The 21,520-nt window shown below is 46.7% G+C and overlaps 1 protein-coding gene across 14 annotated transcripts in view; it reads right to left on the bottom strand.

Moving 5' to 3' along the window:
- Nucleotides 1–21,520, bottom strand: part of LOC126538778 (uncharacterized) — a 353,978-nt gene that overhangs the window by 140,828 nt on the left and 191,630 nt on the right. For 4 of the 14 annotated variants that reach the window (XM_072289738.1, XM_072289743.1, XM_072289740.1 and 1 more), the window contains exon 2: nt 7,879–8,007. The exons of 4 other annotated variants lie outside the window; for them this stretch is intronic. Coding sequence is in view for 2 of the 10 variants with exons in the window: in XM_072289733.1 (XP_072145834.1) it covers nt 1,457–1,682 (226 nt within the window). In the remaining 8 variants the exon portion in view is untranslated. 6 more of the 14 variants (XM_072289742.1, XM_072289739.1, XR_011896016.1 and 3 more) reach the window with 6 other exon arrangements.

Genomic DNA, 21,520 nt, shown 5'->3' with positions numbered 1-21,520 from the left:
GAGTGATGCTGTTGGCAACACTGTCGGTGCAGCGGTGCATCTGGCCACACGTTGTGCAGGCGGTTGCTTGTATGCTTGTAACATGCACTGGAGGCGCGACGTAGAGCACACGCCTGCTTCGTCACAAAATTTTTCTTTGAAGCTATTAGAAATATTCTAATGCGAATGATATGACATGCTTACTCTAATTTTTGTGTTTATTTATTTATTTATTCATTTCCTCAAAGGTCTCTGTTGAGACATTACATGAGGGAGTGGGGAGTTAGTGACAAAGATAGATACTACAAATTACAAAGGGATATTTTCGATGAGTCGCTTGAATGCAAGTGGGTCGATGATAGTGGCAACTTCGGCAGGCAGGCCATTCCAGTCTCGTGTCGTGCGCAGAAAAAATGATTGCTGAAAAGTAACGGTATGGGCTTGTGGGGGATATACTGTATTAGAGTGACTGGTGCGGGCAATGCGATGTGCTCTTTTTATGTACAGGTTGTCAAAAGGCAAGGAATGAAAGAATTTATGAAAAAGCTTAAGACGGGCTATTCTACAGCGTGAGGCTAGAGAGGGTAGGTTTATTTGGGCTTTTAGTGCCGAGATACTTGAATTGCATGAATAAGTTGACAGGATAAATCGTGTCGCGCGGTTCTGAACTGACTCGAGGGCTTTAATAAGGTTATTGTGGTGGGGGTCAAAAATAGCTTCGGCATACTCTAGCTTGGGCCGCACGAAGGTTAGAAAAGCAAGTTGTTTAATAGAGGGAGGAGCGAGGAAAAGGTTACGGCGTAGATAACCTAGAGTACGATTAGCAGAGTTTATTATGTGGTTAACATGACAGGTCCAAGTTAAGTCACGCGAGATGTACACACCACGATATTTGAATGAGTCCGTTGTTGCAATCTGCGTGTTATTGATGCTATAATTAGGGATATCGTAATTACGACGACGATGAATAGACATTAACACGGTTTTAGCTATATTTAATGACATGAGCCAAGTGGTACACCAGTTTTGTATGCGCGATAGGTCATTTTGTAACGCCAAATGGTCGCTGGGGTTAGTAACTGCTCGGTAAACCACACAATCATCAGCGAAGAGTCGGACTGTGAGTTAGCGTATACGAATTGCTCACGGTTAGTTAAAAACCCTCGAATCCAGTTTAGAACACAAGGATGAATGTTAAGACGCGATAACTTTATTAAGAGACGACCATGAGGGACCTTATCGAATGCTTTTTCGAAATCTAAAAATATTGTGTCAGTCGGGATGTTACGATCAAGGTTTAAATGTAAGTCGTGCAAGAAAAGAGCAAGTTGAGTGTCACAGGAATAATTCTTGCGGAAACCGTGTTGACTTGGGTGAAAAAAATTGACGGATGTTAGAAAGTTAGCAATATGTGAATATAAAATGTGTTCCATTATTTTACAAGACACACTTGTTATGGAAATGGGGCGGTAGTTACTCGGTGATGATCGGCTTCCTTTCTTGAAGACTGGGATGACCTTGCCCACCTGCCAGTCATGTGGAATTGAAGCGCTGTTAAGTGATTCCTGGAATATGAGTGATAAAAACAGGCTACACACATGTTTAGTATTTTTTAGAACTTTGGCATTGATACCGTATACTGCTGTAGATGACGAGTTTTTCAATGATGTATTCGGACATAACAGAACATTTATGGTTTCCATTGATGCAACTCGTTTCTAGCATTTTTATAAGCATTCAGCCATCTTTCGACAATGTCGTGCAATGAGTTTTGAAGTTTTGAGCATTACATTAATTTGGCAGCTTTTCAAAAAGTTAAAATTTTGTCAGGATTTGTTAGTGTTAAAAAAATGAACGGTGAAGAAAGGTATGCTCAAAATTCCTGCCGATTCCTTTTATTTTCGATCAGCTTTAGCATTGCTGAGCCGGTCTGAAGTAGTGGTTGCCACAACCATGGTGGCCGCAGCTCAGGGCGGGCAGGCTCCTTGAGTTCACCATTGCCGAGAAGACTGTGAGGCACATCTTAGCAAGTATATTTCTGAATCTTACACATTAAATACCTTTCTTTCTGACTGAACATGAATGGGACACGAAGTCAACAGGCAGCTTCGACGCGTCGAACACGCTCTCAGTACTGTTACGTTATCTTGTGTTAAGGCACTGCTATGATTTAACAGAAAAAACTTGAAAAAGAACCAAACAAGACATTTGATTCAAGAACGAAGAAATTTTGTTATGTAAATGAAACACACTGATGTACTGGCGCAGGGAAAGAAAAGGGCGTGTTAACAGCTAGGTGAGGCAACGGTTGTTTGAAGACAATGCATATTCAGGCTCCCACCAAAATCCCTCTCTCCCCGCCCTGCCTAGAGCTGACGACATAAATGTTGCCAAATGGGCATTTTGCGCTTCACAAGACTCCCATTCGATCGGCATAACATCAACACAAAAATATTGCGGAAAGTGCAAGTCCGAAATCTTGATCGGGCTAACAGGAGTCATCAAGCTCATGGATGACATACTCGTCTTTAGCCACAATGAAGTCAGTCATGAGAGGAATGCTGACATGATGCTCAAGCAGCTGTCTCCTCAAACATCCCTGCTCGTTACTCTTCGCCAATGACGACCACGATTCATCAAAAGTCTCCACACCACTGTCCAATGACTACATCCCGCAGGCATCCAGCTCGGCGCTGTTCGACTCGTCCACTTCACCTTTGCTGCAGAACATGATCAAAGCACCCTGCTTAAGCTGTTTTGAAGTATTGCACTTCATCGACATGCGAACTGTGGAGTAAAAAAGAAAGTAGGGAAAGGAGGAGGCAAAGGTAGAGAAGAGGTATTTCAGCAGTCAGGAGGCTTTGTTTCCATTACTCACAAATTATGCTTCAGGGATGCACGACAAGATCGCGACAATCATTTCCTTGCAGAAATTTCTACTATAACTTGAGAACTTTTCCCGACAGGGGGTTTCCTTTCAAGCAGTTTGGCAGCAGCATTTCTGTCAGCCACTCCTTGAGCAAAATTTTTAAAAAGCGGCCTGATAAACTTCCTGGAACTTAGAAGCAGCAGCAGCTCTTTGCAGTGGTCAGTGTCGGTGTTTCCACAGCTCATCACTGGTAGGCTCATGGGCTCTTGCACAATCCTCTGTGCATAAAGTTCAAGGGCTTCGCGACGGGCCTCCAATGAGGAAGCACACATTCCACGAATCTCGGAAGACCTATGAGCAGATTCAGCAGTTCCCGAGATTGATAAAATAGGCCACAACAGTCTCGATGAGCGATGGGCCCGTGCTTAGGAGTGCTGCTTTTTGCTCGCCGTAGGAATGCTATACGGCCTGCACAGGGAATGTGCTCACTCGCCGCACGCACAATGTATCTGCCAATCATGGCCACGCTGGCGATCTGAGGGGTGGAGACAAATGGTCGCGCTGAAAGGCAGTTTTTTAACCCTTGCGCTGCCATGTTCAGGACCTCATCAAAGGTGCTTGTCGCACCATGCAATTCCTGTTCAATAAGAATAAGATGCTGCGATGAGAACGTGGTCAACCTCTTAACATTGCTTCCACTTGAAGCTGACACGATTCTGGTCTTCAGCATCTTTTCCAGGACACATGCTGCACTCCTTACGTCCAGCATGTCATTGTACCCGGCAATGCGGCGCAGAAAGCCAAACATTGCCTCGATCGGGTCATTGGACATTTTCTGAGTCAGGATGAACTGGAAACTTTTTTCACTGTAAGTAGACGATGGATGCAGGCAACTTTTGACTTTGTTGGAAAAATCAGTGTGATAAATTTTCTTGCTTAAAGGGCCCCTCACCAGGTCTGGCCATTTTGAGCTGACAAGCGCAGAGCATACAGTGTGTGATAACAATCGTGTCTGCAAAGCATTTCATTGCCATGTGCCGCGGAAAGATACGAAATTTCAAACCGAACGCCGTTTTCCCTTCTCGCAGCCACCGCGCTCCAAGCCGGAGGATGATATACTCCCGTCCCTGCACCTACGTAGTCGTGTCTGCAGTGTGACGGAGCTCGTGGCGACGGGTGACTGAGAATTATTGAAGGCACCATCTGTTATTTGTGTGTTCTGTTGCTTGAATTGACGAATTGAAGTTTAGAGAAATAATAAAACACACAAACGGAATGTTTGTGTGTTTTTTGCTTTACTTCGCACCGAAGCAAGAGAAATGTACTTCCGCTTCGTCTGCTTGTTCCCACGGTCGTGCAGTCACGTGCGCAGGTACCGAAACTGTGCCATGTTCTACTGTGTTCCAGTGCGTGATCATTCCCTGCGATCCACTTGTTCTGCCTCAGTATTAGCATAGCACTGAATTATGCCACTAGTACGGTTTCCTTGCACATAGCGTGGAATATTTGTGCGCTGCATGAACGACAGAACAGCTCGTGCGCGATGTTGTCACAGAAGTGCATAGCAGTGAAAAAAAGAAGTGAGAAAAACGTATGCGTCACGCGATCCTCGAGGTCCAGTATGGGAGAATGCAGGGAAGGAATTTTGCTTGTGCAGGCTAGACAGGGCGAGTAGAGAGACTGTCTTGCTTGGCAGTAAAGCCCGCCTGCAGAAATCATGGGTTTGTGGCACTGAAATATTTCTATCTCAGCTATTAATGAGCCGATTTGAAAATTTTCTGCGGCAGAATGCTCCCTAGAGGACACGTAACAACTTCCACCATATAACAAAAATTTGCTATGGGGCCTGGTGAGGGTCCCTTTAAGGTGCCAACCGTCAGCTGCAGCGCAAGCTGGGCACGGAGAACAATTGCGCCCCCGACAACCTATTCCAGCAGCGTATCAAACATTACAGTTACAGCGGCATCATCTCGCACTGTTCTCTATGAATAAAGAGTGCTAAGGTGATGCTAAAGGCTTGGAGAAACTGCAAGCTAAGAAGGACGGACATGCAAGAGCAGACGTCTCAACACCAGCTGCCCTTTTCACTAGTTGGCACTGGTTTGCGTTCTTGAACTGAAGCCATGCTCCATTTTATTGTGTCCGCAACTGAACATTGCTGAGAGAAAAAAGGAAGAAAAGGAAAAAAATAACATCAGGTTCCGGTTCCTTCACACTACGGCGCTTTGATGACTTGCGGCCATCCACTACTGCACGACAGCGCAAAGTGCTGAACTACTCGCGAATCTACTGGCATTCTACTGCTGGCGAAACTACTGGCATTACCGCGTCCCTTCATCCCGACCGTCAGTAGCAGAATGGCCGAATGCCGCACTTGAAATTTATTAAGCATGACAAGCACCAGCGCGAAAACAAGGATGCGGAGACGATGTTTGACGTCACTCTGGGTACTCTCATCATGAGCGCACGATAGCAGCGCCATGGTGCGGTCCTGCAGCTGCTCCAGCCGCCTAAGCCGTGGTCCATTTCAATCTGTTGTCGACTGTACATGCTGCTCTTCACTTTGATGCCAAGTTGGGTCATTGTGCATTGGCCAGTATTGAATGAAACTCTTTGACACCACTACCAACACTACCCCTACCGCTACCATAACCAACAATTGTGCGCCAATCATAAGATTGCTAATGACATTAAGGTCACCAATCATCTCAAAAGAATGGATGCACCACCAATTTGCTTCATCTTAACCCAATTAAGGCCTATTTTTTTTCTCCAAGTGCGACCACTCCGGGTTAAGTTCTTATTTATTGCAGGTTTAACATCTTCAGACTGACCTATATTGCAAAAAAGTTAACACATTTTTTTCAGAGAGACTATAAAGTGGCAATTAATATTTTTCGTAGAAAAGTATGCATTGTTTATTTTTCAATACAGATACAGATGGGTTGCATAACTGCTTATAAGAATAAAATAGTAGATACACCGAAATAGATATGTTCCAATTCGGCACTCACCTACGCCTTGTTCAGCTTGTTCAGGTGTTTCGCAGCCGCACTCAGTACGTGCTGCTCTTTATTGAAGCACTTTGACGCCAAATTGGGTCCCAGGTGTGAGCACTTTTCATATTACTACTTAACATACAATCAACAATCGTGCACCAATTATCGGACTGCTAATGACATTAAAGTTGCCAATCATCTCAAAAGAATCGATGCACCACCAATTATCTTCCTCTTAAACTATCGAGAGTATTTTTCCCCCAAATGTGAACCCTCAGTGTTGAATATTTTTACTGTAGATTTAAAATCTCAGACTAACAAATTTTGCAGAAAAGTTATCTCAACTTTTTCAGAGTGACAATAAAGTGACCAAACATATTTTCTGCAGGTAAACATGCATTTTTTATTCATGAATACAGATGGGCTTGCATTACCACTTATCAGATTTTTTTTTTAAATATAGAGAGGCTAGAAAGCAACAAAGAGGCTAGAAACAGTGACGTGCTCCCAGGGCTCTGTTATGTTAGCAGCTTCCACCATGATGCTATCACTACCATGGGGGTTTTGCTCTAGTGCATAAAGCCCGCCTTTTTGAAACAGCAGTTAATAGTAAAAAAGGGCCCCTAACACTTTTTCCATTGATAGGCATGGCCACTGGATACAACCTTCATCATGACAGAACTCCCAGTTTTCAGAATCATCAATATTGTTACGGACCAATAGCTATGATAGAGAAGAGGCCAGCACTGTGAAGATGACGACAACTAGAGACTACTAGTATGGGCTGTTGTCTTTTGGCAAAGTGCAGCGTATTCATTTTGTAAATAAACTTGTATGGAGCTTCTTGCCTGTGACTACCAATGTAACATATTTGGTGGAGGTAAACATGCCCTGTTCTCGTCATGGGGCTCGCAGTGAATGGTACATCGAGCCTTCCGTCACGGCTCCCGGAGATGACAGCTCAACTCAACCGGCTCTGACACCTGCTGCTACTCCAACGAGGCACATCGCACTCTCCACTCCACGTGATCTTGGCGTATTCTTGGAGAAAGATGGGGAAGACGTCGATGACTGCATCAGCCTGTACCAACGCGTCAGCACCAATAACCAGTGTGACTCAACTGTCATGCTTGCCAACATAGTATTTTACCTCGGTGGATTGCACAGCTCAAGTATGGCTTAGGACACACGCAGACGAGCTCACCAGTTGAGATACACTTAAACAAAAGCTGCAGAACTTGTTCGGCAACCCTTACAGTCACCAACTTGTTGCTGTTGTGCCTGACGATCGGTCAGAACAAAGGATGCTTCACCTGCAGACATGCGGCAATCACAGGTGCTGATCCCACCTCATTGTTCACTGAAGGAAGCTCAATCAGCATCATGAGTCTTACGGACAGGTAGTCATGTTCCAGATCTTTGGCTTTCGAGCACCCAGAAATGACAGCTCGCTTCAAGATAACAATGTTACCCTCTCCTGCCCATCATGCAGAGGTCACTGATTGATGAGAGGGTCATTGTCGAGAACTCCCAGGGAAAGGCGTCAATGGCCGGTTCAGTTTGCCATGTGGAAGCCGCCTCGTATTGTGCAATGTTGGGAGCAGGAGGTGGTGAATGGTAAGGCGTTTGTGATTGCCCTGTGAAATCCCTTGACGAGGGAAAGAGGGAAATAAACAGCATAAAAGGTGGACTGGGACGGATGCGAGAAGGAAGAAGCTCGGACATACACACTCTAGCATGTAGTGTGCTCTGAAAGTTAAGAGCCTTGTGTATAAAACTCAACCATGTACTTCTGAATATAAAACCTTTTCTTGTTCTCGTAACTGTCGCTCGGAACCCATCTTTCTCTCGGCACCTGGCACGGCACCATAATGGAACCGGCCTTACAATACAGGCAGGCAGCTTATGAGATCGATCGGCATCGACTACATTGGTGTGGTGAGTGCTACATGTTTGCTTCTCTTTTCGCCAGACTCATAGCGCAGGCAATCCATAATAGTGTTTGGTGTTGTTAGTTATTTTATTACATACACCAAGAATATAGTGTCTCGTGGGCTGATTGCTAGTGGGGAAGAAACACAGGGTGCTTTGTGAGCATGGAGAAGTTGCAAATCCAAGAACTCCTTGAAAGTCATGAGCAGATGAGCATTTCGGTTGGCCCTGCGAAAGGCAAAAGGTAGCAATTAGAGCTTTTGCGGAATGAGGAGAGGAGTTGGGAGGAGACTGGTGAGGCAAGGAAAATTATTTTGTAAAAAAGAGAGCATGAAGAACAAGAAATTCTGCAGTCTCCTAATAGTGATAAGGATGGGCTAGCTATTGCCTGATGTTTGCTCTTCATCTCACTGTAGAGGTCGCCACAGTTCAGACTCGTCTGTTAGGCTGCCACCAGAGTGTGGCGCCCCCTGTGACCTGTGTGTGTGTCTGTATATATGTTCGGGCCCAATAAAGAAGGGGCATTCCCTTTTCGTCCAAGCAAGTGGCCGTACGTTTCGGTCCGTCCCTGCGTGCTCGTGCCCCGCGCGGCACCAACCACACGACAGTCACCAGAACTCTTGCTAGTACAAGTAAGCAGATGCTAGGAGAGTATGTTTGTAATTTCTGGTGGGGATTGTTTTCCAAATTCACCTTCCTTAAATAGCAAATTTCAGTTTTAAGGAAGGGTGAATTTTGAAGGCTAACAAATTCGCCATGGAGAAATTCAAAGCGCAGGACCTCCTTCTAATTTGCAATGAGTTGGGCATTCTCGCCAGCTCCGCAACAACACAAGACGCAGTTCTCGACGTCATGAACGCAGAAGATGTGACAGTCCAGGAAGCTGAAGAGGCTTGGCAAACCATTGTTGAAAGAAAGCAAATGGCAGAGGAGTGCAAGAGGTGCAAGCATGAAGCAGGAGAGAGGCGAGAGAGGTGCGAATGTGAAGAAGAAGAGGCGTGTGAGGCGTCAGCATGAAGAGGCAGAAAGGCGCAAGCATGAAGCAGAGAGGTGCGAGCATGAAGAGGCAAAAAGATGCAAACTTGAAGCAGAAACACACCAGAGGCATGTGCAGGAGGCAGCACAATGGCATTTTCTTGGAATGGAAGAGCTTGAGCAGAAAAGTCAGATACTTAGATGGCAAATAGCGCGATTCCAGTTCCACACTTTCATGGTAGAGAAGGATATAGTTAATTTCCTCGCCGATTTTGAAAGAGTGTCGTATATTCCTGTTGTGGTCCATCTTGGGTGTTTGCGCTGTAAGTTTAAGTTCAGAATTATGCACCAACTAGGCCCAAATGAAGCTTTACTGAGAAAGAGGGTGTCAGCCAGGACTTGTGGACCAAGAGATTACCAGCACAAATCCTGTTCAGTATCGCTGTTTCATGAACTGCTTGTCTGAGGACAAAGTGCGAGACTACGATAGGGCTAAGAAGGATTTCTTTAGACCCTTCTGTCTAGCATTTCAAACCGACCTCGAAGGGCAAAAAGAGAGAGCAGCAGAACTCGCCAGGCATTACCGCACGCTCCGAAGTTTCCAGAGTAAGCCGTGACAATCAGAAACAAGTGACAAAGCAGGATATGGTTCCCGGAAGCCAAAGGGTAACAAGTATTTCTGTAGGCATTTTAAACCGGAGACTTCAAATTCCCCCAGCACACATAAAGAGAAAGAGGGTGACGCACCTAAAGTAGCAGAAGAAACGAAGATGCCCCGCTGATGGTGTACACACGTTGGAGGCGCGGAAGAGAGTTGTGTATTACAACTGCAGAGGAAAAGACCACATAGCCAGGAGCTGTGAGAAGCGGGTGGTATTTGTCATAGCTCAGGACTCCGACAAGAACCTGCAGCCATATATGGGACAGCTTTCACTGAACAGCCAGGTGTGTATGGAGGCAGCAATATTGGCCAGCCTACCAGAGCAAGTAACCTATTGATAATCAAATAGGTCGGAGCAAACGCTGACAGAACAAGGAGAACCCTTCTCCAATATGGGGTCTTTCAGGGCAAAAACATGGAAGGAAACTCGGAGACTGATAGGCGTATTCCCTATTGAGCAACAGTCAGAGGACCATGGAATGATTCCTGAGATAGTTGAGCGCAGTGATGAGTCAAACTTGCTGGTAGCCGGAAGCGAGGGGAAGGCAGTAGACAGCGGCGGGTTTTCCGCGCAAGAAACGGAGGGCCCATTAGGCCAAGTGCATACGTAGGCGGCAAGTTCGGCCAGCCTGCCAGGAAAAGTTGCCTATGGCTGTTTGCATACGTCAGAGCAGATGGTGAAGCAAAGGGATAGGCCCAAGATGAGAAAGGCAGACGGGGTAAGGAGTATGGAACCAAACATGTGAAGCGACAAGGCAACAGACACAAATGCATGACGGTCAGGATCCAGCCCGAGACTGTGAAAAAGACGATGGACGATAAATCCCAAGCTTAGGCATTTGCGGAGATCGGCATGATGCACATCGCAAGAAGGAGAGCTTCATGAAGATTCAGACGTAGTAACAGTCACCTAACCGCACTGCAGCCGTCTCTTTGTAAGCAGAGGGAGAAAGGCAAGCGTCCTGTAGGCTGCTACAAGGGCCAGTCACTCACGGGGCAAAGAAAGGCAAATGCCTAGCACCTAAGGGACCAGTGCGTGTGTGGGTCTGTAAATGTAATCTTCTCTAAGTACTTGGAGGCTGCTGTCCTAAAGTTGTAGCTACGAGGTGCGTCAGGCAAATTAGAGGCTTTTGCCTTCTTCCAAGACAGCGCTTTGCAAAAGCCGCGAAATGCACGACCCTCTCGAGCTCGTCTGAAATATGAAATCAGACAGACAGGTTGCAAATTGTTTTGTTCTTTTGATTCGTACTGTATTTAGCTTGGTTGCACCATCAATGCTTAAGAAGCGTAAGGAATAACACAAAATATTGTTAGGTTGTTAGCATTTTCGGCTCACGTTAGATCCCCAATTACAAACGGAAAGTTTATGTCACAACACATGTAGAATAGTAAAGCAAACAGGGTTAGTGTTGCATAAAGTTTCGAACATCCGCCGACAAGGCTTGAGAGTGGCGACACTGGCTAACACTCCCAAGGTTAGTTCTCGTAGTAACACATAAATACGCAAGAAAGTGGATGGAGAAACCATGCCGCAGTAGCTCAATTGTTTAGAGAATCGCATGCATAAAGCAAAGATGTGGGATCATTCCGCACCTGTGGCAAGTTGTTTTTTCATCCACTTTCATTGCCATTATTTATAATTTCTTTATTTCAATTATTAAGTACAGATAATTTACTCTGTGTTTTCCTTGGTGTCTCTGTTTGTTGGCTTCTCATGATACGATTAATAAGAACCAGGCCCCTCAGTTAACCCACTTTCTTCTCATTCATACAGTTTGGAAGGTCACATCCAAGCTGCGCAAGTGGATTAGTTATGGTTTTATGGGAGTTCATAACGAGTCATAACATGCAGGAGTGTTTTTTGGAGGCACATTTTGCAGATTGCATTCATGAACTTTAATTTCTTCGAAGATATTGAATTTTGAACGTTTTAGGAGCTTTTGTCAAAAAGAGGACATTGTTTGTTTGTGCTCATGGTATCATCATCATCAGCCTGGTTACGCCCACTGCAGGGCAAAGGCCTCTCCCATACTCCTCCAACAACCCCGGTCATGTACTAATTGTGGCCATGTCGTCCCTGCAAACTTCTTAATCTCATCTGCCCACCTAACTTTCTGCCGCCCCCTGCTACACTTCCCTTCCCTTGGAATCCACTCCGTAACCCTTAATGACCATCGGTTATCTTCCCTCATCATTACATGTCCTGCCCATTTCTTTTTCTTGATTTCAACTAAGATGTCATTAACTCGCGCTCGTTCCCTCACCCAATCTGCTCTTTTCTTATCCCTTAACGTTACACCCATCATTCTTCTTTCCATAGTTCGTTGCGTCGTCCTCAATTTAAGTAGAACCCTTTTCGTAAGCCTCCAGGTTTCTGCCCCGTACGTGAGTACTGGTAAGACACAGCTGTTATACACTTTTCTCTTGAGGGATAATGGCAACCTGCTGTTCATGATCTGAGAATGCCTGCCAAATGCACTCCAGCCCATTCTTATTCTTCTGATTATTTCAGTTTCATGATCCGGATCCGCGGTCACTACCTGCCCTAAGTAGATGTATTCCCTTACTACTTCCAGTGCCTCACTACCTATCGTAAACTGCTGTTCTCTTCCGAGACTGTTAAACGCTACTATAGTTTTCTGCGGATTAATTTTTAGACTCACCCTTCTGCTTTGCCTCTCCAGGTCTGTGAGCATGCATTGCAATTGGTCCCCTGAGTTACTAAGCAAGGCAATATCATCAGCGAATCGCAAGTTACTAAGGTATTCTCCATTAACTTTTATCCCCAATTCTTCCCAATACAGGTCTCTGAATACCTCCTGCAAACACGCTGTGAATAGCATTGGAGAGATCATCTCCCTGCCTGACGCCTTTCTTTATTGGGATTTTGTTGCTTTCTTTATGGAAGACTACAGTGGCTGTGGAGCCGCTATAGATATCTTTCAGTATTTTTACATACGGCTCGTCTACACCCCGATTCCGTAATGCCTCCATGACTGCTGAGGTTTCGACAGAATCAAACGCTTTTTCGTAATCAATGAAAGCTATATACAGTAGAACCCCGCTGTTACGTTCCTCACTGCTGCATTTTCCCGGCTGTTACGTCGCTTTCATCCGGTCCCGGCATAGCTTCCATAGGATCCAATGTATAAGGAACCCCGCTGTTACGTAGTAGCTGTGAAAACGTTCGCGCATGATGCATCGCAACCCGATCCCGCCTGGGCTAAAGTAGGCAACGCGCTCCAACCGCCATTTTGGATTTTGACTAGTTTTGACCGGGCTTGGCTATTGAACTGGCTGCAAGAAGCCGCACGCCAGTTCGAGAGGCCGCCACTAGGTGGCCATTCGTGAAAAATGCTCTCACTATCATCACTGTGATTACGGTCACCGCATGGTTTGTTGGGCGGGTCGACTCACGGAGGAAGGAAACTCAGGAGAGGCCCTGACGTCACTCTTCGGGAAGCTATAGCTAAAGAGAAGCCGGAAGTTGGCGTTGCTCCGCCTATCGGGCCAGCTCTCCTCTCTTGTTTACATTTATCGCGAAACCATGCAATTGGGCTGCTCGGACGCGCGCGCTCCGCAGCAATACTAAACAAACGTTAGCACGTTATCGTGATTACGCCAAAGAGGGCAAAATTTCCCGCGGATATTAATTCGTCCGTTGCCGTTTCCTGGCGCGGTGACGAGGAGGAGCACGAGCCGCATGATGCCGGGGAGCTGCCAAATCCTAGCTTTGGAGAAGCCGTCGCGGCTCTGGACCTCCTTCGCAGATACGTCGCACCTCACAGCAACGCTGACAGCAATGCGGCCTTCCAGGCTATTGAGAAACGTGTGGTGATTTCTAGTGAGCGAAAGAAATGGCAAGCCACCATTTTAGACTCTTCTTAAGTCCTAAGCGCACTCCGTGGAAATAAATTGTATATAGTTGAAGCTGCACTTTTTTCATTCATTTTCGGAGCTTTCCTCACTGTTGCATTTTCCCGGCTGTTACGTTTTTTTTCCTCGGTCCGGTGAAAAACATATGAACGGGGTTACACTCTATAAGGGTTGATTATATTCCACACATTTCTCTATCACCTGACTGATAGTGTGAATATGGTCTATTGTTGAGTAGCCTTTACGGAATCCTGCCTGGTCCTTTGCTTGACAGAAGTCTAAGGTGTTCCTGATTCTATTTGCGATTACCTTAGTAAAGAGTTTGTAGGCAACTGACAGTAAGCTGATCAGTCTTTAATTTTTCAAGTCTTTGGCATCCCCTTTCTTATGGATTAGGATTATGTTAGCATTCTTCCAAGATTTCGGTACGCTCGAGGTCATGACGCATTGCGTATACAGGGTGGCCAGTTTCTCTAGAACAATCTGCCCACCATCCTTCAACAAATCTGCTGTTATGTGATCCTCCCCAGCTGCCTTCCCCCGTTGCATAGCTCCCAAGGCTTTCTTTACTTCTGCTTTACTGCTCATGGTATGGCAGACCTTATCTAGTTTGATTACTTCCATGAAAAATCAGTTAGGTAAACACTCGAGAAAGGAAAGCATCAGGGAAGATAAAAGGCCTCAGTATAATTTTGATTATAAATTGCTTTCGATAGTTTGCATTATTTGTTGGAAGTTTTTTATTATTGGTCAGAATTGGCGATTTATTCTAATCACGCTGCATTGTATTATGCAAAGGTATGTCACATTACTACTAACATTAGCATGTTACTACTAACATGCATTTGCTGCAAAGTGCTTGAACACATTATCGCATCCCATATATATTCTCATCTTGAATGTAATAACTTTTTTTACCCAAAACAGCATGGTTTCCGAAAAGGATTTTCTTGCGAAACCCAACTACGAGAATTCACGGCAGACTTACACTTTGATATGAACAGTAATAAACAAATTGACTGCATCTTTTTGGATTTCTCGAAAGCATTCGATCGTGTAGCTCACAGTCGCCTGATATCAAAGCTCTCAGCAATTAAACTCGACTCACTAACCCTATCATGGATTCGCAATTTTCTTACTAATCGCAAACAGTTCACTGTTGTTGCTAACTTTTCCTCTGGCCTCCCTGACGTCACCTCTGGTGCACCTCAAGGCAGTGTACTTGGGCCTCTTCTCTTTTTAATTTACGTTAACGACTTACCTAACAATATATCATCTTCTGTACGATTATTTGCTGACTGCATTGTATACCGTTCGATTAACTGTCCCTCTGACCACACGGCACTCCAAAATGATCTTGCACATATCAGTGATTGGTGTGCTACGTGGCTCATGTCCCTAAACATGTCGAAGTGCAAAGTAGTTTCCTTTTCTCGAAAAACTGTTAACTCTCGCTTATCTTATCATCTGGATTATAACATAGTTGACCACACCACAGAATATAAGTACTTAGGAGTGCTCCTTACACACAATCTTTCATGGACTAAACACATCACCTCCATTTCAGCTAATGCCTCCAGATCATTAGGATTTCTGCGCCGCAACTTAAGAAGTGCGCCTTTACCACTACGAAAACTAGCTTACGTAATTATTGTACGGCCACAAATTGAGTACGCCTCTTGTATATGGTCTCCTCATCAAAATTACCTTATCGAACTCCTGGAGAGCATCCAGAATAGAGCGAGCCGTTTCATGTCTAAAAATTATAGTAACCAGTCAACTGTAACCCAAATAAAAATCGATCTTTCGTTGCAACCACTAACTACTCGCCGTGATATTTCCCTTCTATTATTATTTCATAGATTTGTTCACACAGTTGGCCTAAACTTATCAAACCTGAAAAAAGCATCCTTGACATCACAACGACTGAACAATCAGTTCAGCTACACCCGAATTTATGGCAACACACGCGCTTTTAATTTTTGAGCTTTGCCCCGTGCGGTCCATTTATGGAACGCACTACCAGATACCATTGCATGCGAATCTAAACACACTGCATTTCGCAATCTGCAAACCGATCAATATGCCGTTTCAACCGTCTAAACACGTCATGTCTTTTGTAATTTTCGTGCATTTTTTTCTACAATGTTAAAGAATTTCAGTGCTCCCAATTTTTTCACAATACTTACTACTGTATAACATGCTAAAACGTTTACAATGTTATTATGCTATTATGTTGTTGTTTACCATTTATTGTTATTGCTCTACATATTGTATTTGCTAATGTATTAATTTTCCATGTTCTGTGCGTACTCCTTTCATTATGCTGATGTTTATTTCTTTCCTGATTCCATACTAATATGTCACCATATTTCCCCCCTTACACTATGCCTTCTCGAAGGCCTCAAAGGTACATGTAAATAAATAAATAAATAAATAAATAAATAAATAAATAAATAAATAAATATGGCCTCCTGTTCGGGTAGAGCGTAGCTTTACAGTAGCACAAATTAAAAGTGAACTAGAAGAAAGGCGGAATAAATCAGGCCTTCTGAGCCAATTAAGGAAAGTGATAAGACTTGTAGATGGTTTTCCATTTTGTTTATTTCGCAACTTGGCATTATGTCATGATCATGTAGCTATCTTGTGCTAAGTGTTACAGATATCAATTAATCAAAGCCAGTTCTCCCTTCGCCTTCCTGATCTGTGGAAGCTCTAATTCATGATTACTTAGCTTCATTACATAAACTCTGTGTCTATTTGCACGGAGACATTGTTGAAAGAGTCCTGGTGCTTGTCCAGATTAATGTGAACCTCGTGTTTCAGGGTTTCCCTTCAGATAGGGGGTTGTCAGATTATTTCAATTTGTACAGTTTGGCGATGAGTGGCCTGCATGTGGCACTTGCGGCATTGTGCAGGGCTGACAAAGGTCGCTCCTTGGAGCTTGTCATCTTGCATCTATACAGTCAAGTCAGAGCCCACCTATTAAGATGCCTTTGGCCAGAAGATCTTAATTCTCGGAACCTGCATCCCAATGGCTTTGAGGAATGCAAGCATCAAGCCAGCCGAGCTGCATCGAACAACTCAACGTCCTGAGAGTCACCACGGAATACGCACGAATCCCCTCCGTATGCGCCGCTGCCGACCACTAAACCTACATCCGAACTTTTTTGAACCGTATCGATGTCGGAAAGTCTGCTCCTGGCCAGCTGCCGCACTGGGTCTTGCCTCGCTAGAGGCTAGGCCAATCACTGGTAGCGCACCTATCCCCAACAGCCATGGAGGTGCAATCGCAGGGCGAAGACCTCGACCCGACAACGTTCAGACCCAGTGAGTGGACCACGATACTCCGCGCGTACAAGGGGGACAAACCAAGCCCGGAAACGCTGGTTGTGCCTCCTCATGCAGCCCCTGTTCGAGATAAGCCTGCCGCGCCCGCCGTCGGTGCTCCGGCCGACACTGCCCCTGCGACCTTCAAGCCGACATACCGTGCTCAACAACAACAGCTGCGCGTGACGCACGCAATCGCATTGCGAAGTAAGCAACTTGCTTCACTCCCTCCCGGCACTATAAGGGTAGTCTTCCGACCAAGAGGAGGCCTCGCTTTGAACGGAGCCATGGCGCAGCCACTCATGAAAGCTCTGCGAGTCACCGCCGCTGACCGGGACCTAGGAGAGTTTCACCTCCGGATTCACCTGACGAATAACACCTTCACGGTCGCTACACCTCACGAGTCAACGGCCCTTTACCTCGTCCAAATCAAGGAAGTGATCCTTCAAGAAACCAGTTACCCCGTCGCCGCCTACATCGCACCGCCGCCCGCTGCTGCGCGCGGAGTCATCTCGCAAGCCTACTGGGCGGAAACACCGGAAGAGATGCTACAAGACCTCCAGACTCGCAACCCGGAAGCTGATATCATCGCAGCCCGCAGAATGGGTAGGACCCTTTCCATATTGATTACATTTGCGTATGGCCCAGTCCCTCACACCATACGCTACATGAGTGTAGTGCATAGATGCACGGCGTACAAGGGAAGTCCAGACGCGTGCACAAACTGTCGTCGACCGGGCCACAGACACGACGTGTGCCCCCACCCCAAGAGTGGTCTCTGCCCGCGGTGCGGGGACAAGCATGAGCCGCAAAATGTTCCCTCCTGCATCCCCATCTGCATTCCCTGTGGGGGGCAGCACCTCACGGGCACCGGCTCGTGCAAGGCAAGAAATACCGCCACCAAACGACTTAGCCCACCGCCCCAGAAGTCAAAGTTCCCTACCAAGAAGGACTTTCCCCCGCTTAGCGCGACCCTCCCGTCTACCTCTACATGGGCTTCCAAGGTTGCCAAGACGAACATCATGACTTCCCAGGCTCTGCGGGATGAGGTAAGGCAGCTCAAGGCAGCCCTCTCTACCTCCACCCCTGCTCTACCCCCCACTCCACCATCCCCATCTTCCTCATCCAACCCTTCCGACCAACCTCCTCAGAAAAAGAGGAGGCCTGATGAGAGCCCAGTCTAACCTATAGACCTGGAAGCCAAATTTCAGGACCTCGCCCAAAATCTAGAATCCAAGTTCACAGAGCGCATTACTGCGCAGGTCACTGCACAGTGCCAGACTATGATTGAAGCTACCATTACCGGTATAATAGATAGGGTCATATCTAGCAACATGGCCAAAGTTGAGGAGCGTTTAGCTAACCTTATATCTGGACTCTCAGCGGCCTCTCCTCCCGCAGTCCCGCCTTCTGCACTCCTCCTTCGCCCCGCCACCCTTCAACATGGCTCCTCCGAGGCACCATAATTCCTTACAAATTATTCAATGGAATTGCAGGGGCTTTCGGCGAAAGTGCGACCCTCTGCAGCAGATTATCGCCAATTCTTTGTCCCCACCAGACATTATCGCTATCCAGGATGCCAATGTTTGCAGGCAACTGCCAGGATACGCTGTTATCCCCTCTGACTCCACTGATCTTCCTCGGGTGGTTACATACGTCTGTAACACCTTGCATTACGCGGAGCACGACGTTACCTCCCCTATTGCTCACACCTTCATCGAAATTTTACCCCACACCCCTGCACAATCTCCCCTGTTCATGCTTAACTGCTATCTTCTCCCACGACAGCCGATTCACCTACTTGCTCCACTCCTCAAATTCGTAACCCAAATGGCCGGATCAAACCCCCTACTGGTTGCCGGTGACTTTAACTGCGCTCACGTGGACTGGGGTATCGACGCACCAACCACAGAGGCACAGTTTTATACAATAATACGCTATTACTTCACCTGACCATCTTTAATGATTTTAGCCTACCTACGCGGGTTGGTAACAGTGTTACTGCCGATACTAGCCCAGACCTCACGCTTGGTAGAAACTTGGCTCACCTACAGTGGGAAAGAACGCAAGCCACACTAGGCAGCGACCACCACCTGATTCGCATAGCGGTGAACTATCACCGACCTCAGCGCAAATTTACCGCTAGGCACACTAATTGGGATCAGCTCCGTAAATTTAGGCAAGCGCAGCCAGCACAGGGCCCCTTCGACCTAGACACCTGGACTACTCAGTTACAGAAAGACATTCGCCAACATACCCAAATGCTCGATACTACCCCAGACACCCCCGTTATCGACAGTAAGCTCGCCCACCTTCTTGAAGCTCAAGAGAACATAACGCGAAGGTGGAGAACTCAAAAGCATAACAGGAAACTAAAACTCAAACTCACCCAGCTTCAATCCCAAATAGAACAACATAGTGCCACTCTTTGCAAAGCTAACTGGGCTCAGGTTTGTGACGGCCTCCGAGGCAATCTCTCCACAACCCGCGCTTGGCACCTGTTACGCCATATGCTCGATCCCACGCAATCTAAAACTCAGACGCGTCTTAGCATTCGCCGCCTCACTCATAATCATCAGCAGGACACCGACGCCTTCCTCACGCAGGTGAAATGCACCTATACCGCAGTTGCAAAGCTACGCCTATAATTATATGGCCGACCCTTTTCAGTCATCACACACCAGCACGGACATTGCTGGTTGTGCTCACAGAAAGACCCTACAGATCGACTTCCTCACTGGGCGTGACGCTGACAAGGATATTCGTATTCTGTCATTTACAAATCTGGCTGTCTCCACAAGAACACTGATTCCCTGTCTCGTTACCCGGTCAACGAGCCTGACGACACTGTCTGTAGCACCGCCAATGGCATTTTCTCTGTCTGCCTTCTCTAACGATGCCGATGAGCAGTACTGAGACCTATCACTTCGAGCACTCATTGAGCATCTGCACTCTTCACCTAACAATGCCTCTCTTGGCCGATATGTCCTCCAGGTTGGCATTCTCCAACGAAGGAACTTCTCCCATGGCGGGTCCGATTATCTTCTTGTCATGCCCAAACTTCTACAACACACTCTGCTCTTTGAGTTCTATGATGAATCTACTGCAGGACACCTTGGGGTATCTCTCAGGTACAACCCCATCCGCCGCCGCTTTTACTGGTCCGGTCTCACTCGCTCCATCCGATAACACGTTGCTGCCTGCGATTTCTGCCAGCACCAGAAAGAGCCTCAGGCGCTACGTGCTGATCACCGTCCCTGCAGAACAATTCTTCAATGCTGGATTAGACCTCCTCAGCCCTTTTACCGCATCATCCACTAGAAACAAATGGGTAGCCATTGAAACTGATTACGCCACCTGCTAAGGGTGGCGCCAATCACACGGGCTCTCCTGACCAGTTGGGCCACTGAGGTTGCACTTTTTCTTGCATAACATTATCTTACTCCACGGCGCCTGCAACTTATTTTTACTGATAGTGGTCATAACTTTTTGTCGAAAGTTATCACCGACATTGTGTATTCCTGCTCCACACAACACAAGCTGACCACCGCGCATCATCCTCAAACCAACAGACCGACGGAGTGGTTGAACCGTACCCTCACAGATATGCTGTCCGTGTACGTCTTGAAAGACTGCTACGCTTGGGACGTTGCCCTTCCTTACATTACATTTGCCTATAATTCTTGGCATGACGCTGCCACAATTTCTCTATTTATTGTACGGTCGCAAACCAACCTTGCCCCTGGATACTGCATTTCTTTCTGAACCTCCTCGACAGGCGAGTATGCACAGTGCCATCGCCTTGGCCAACCAAGCTTGCCAACTTGCCCGTGCCCAACTGACGGCATCGCTAAAGCCCCTGCATCTACGCGCCACCGCCGCTTTCTTAAGTAGCGACAACCTTTGTTGTGCGCCACCTTTTCCCCTCACACCAAATCCGGTTCCAGTATTTCCGGTTCCGGCGTTTCCGCTTCCTGGAGTTGCGCTGCTGGAATTTTCACTTTGACTGCTGTTAGACGATGGTGAGACGCCCGCGCGTGCTTAGCAGGGCTGTAGCAGTCACCATCAGAAGAATGCAAAGGGGACTGTTGTATTCCGCTGAAGTAGTAGTTCGCAGTCACTGTTGTCCAATTGCACGATAAACAGCAGTGGTCTCCAAGCGCCCAGGCACTACATTCCACTGTACGTTGTCGCTCGTGCCACAACCCGTCGCAGGTTGACAACGATAAAAAACAAAGTGTCACTTCCACTCGGAACAGGAGGCTGCAGCTACGTAAGTTCCGCTTGACGCCGGAAGCTAAGGGGGTGAGTGGGAGAGGAGCGTGGAGGAGGAGGGCAGGTTGGCGGTACTTAACCTGGTCGGCGGAAACGTGTATGGAGGGGCTTTAGGCATCGCAAGCCACTCAGCAGCAACTGTACAATGCCTGCCACCGTAACGCACAGTTTTTCCTTGGTGCGCACATGTTCCTGTGGTCACCCTCTCGTCATGCTGGACTTTCAGAGAAGCTCCTTTCCTGATTTAGACAAGGTCCTGCCGCATGCTCCACCAGGTGACACCAGTGACCTACGAAATTGCTCCCGTCAGCTCAACGTCACCCTCTTCTAGGTCATCCAGTGATGTTGTGCCTATCAGTAGCCTCAAGGCCTACTACAGTGCTTCCGAGCTAAGCCTTTAGTTGCACCGGGTTGGCACTTTTACTGACGAGGGTAGTGCTATGGTAGTACTATGATAGTACTGTGGTGGTAGTAGGGTAGTAGTTACGGTGCAAAAGAGGCCAGCGGTGTCAAGACGATGATTAAAGGCTAGCTCGGGCTGTTGCCTTTTGGTGAAGTGCAGCGTATTCATTTTGTAAATATACTTGCATATAGCTTCTCGTCTGCATCTTTCCCTCTAACATC

The sequence above is a fragment of the Dermacentor andersoni genome, chromosome 8 (assembly GCF_023375885.2).
Source record: "Dermacentor andersoni chromosome 8, qqDerAnde1_hic_scaffold, whole genome shotgun sequence".
NCBI lineage: Eukaryota > Metazoa > Arthropoda > Arachnida > Ixodida > Ixodidae > Dermacentor > Dermacentor andersoni.
The sequence above is the reverse complement of the archived record's forward strand: the minus strand, read 5'-3'. Positions and strand labels throughout refer to the sequence as shown.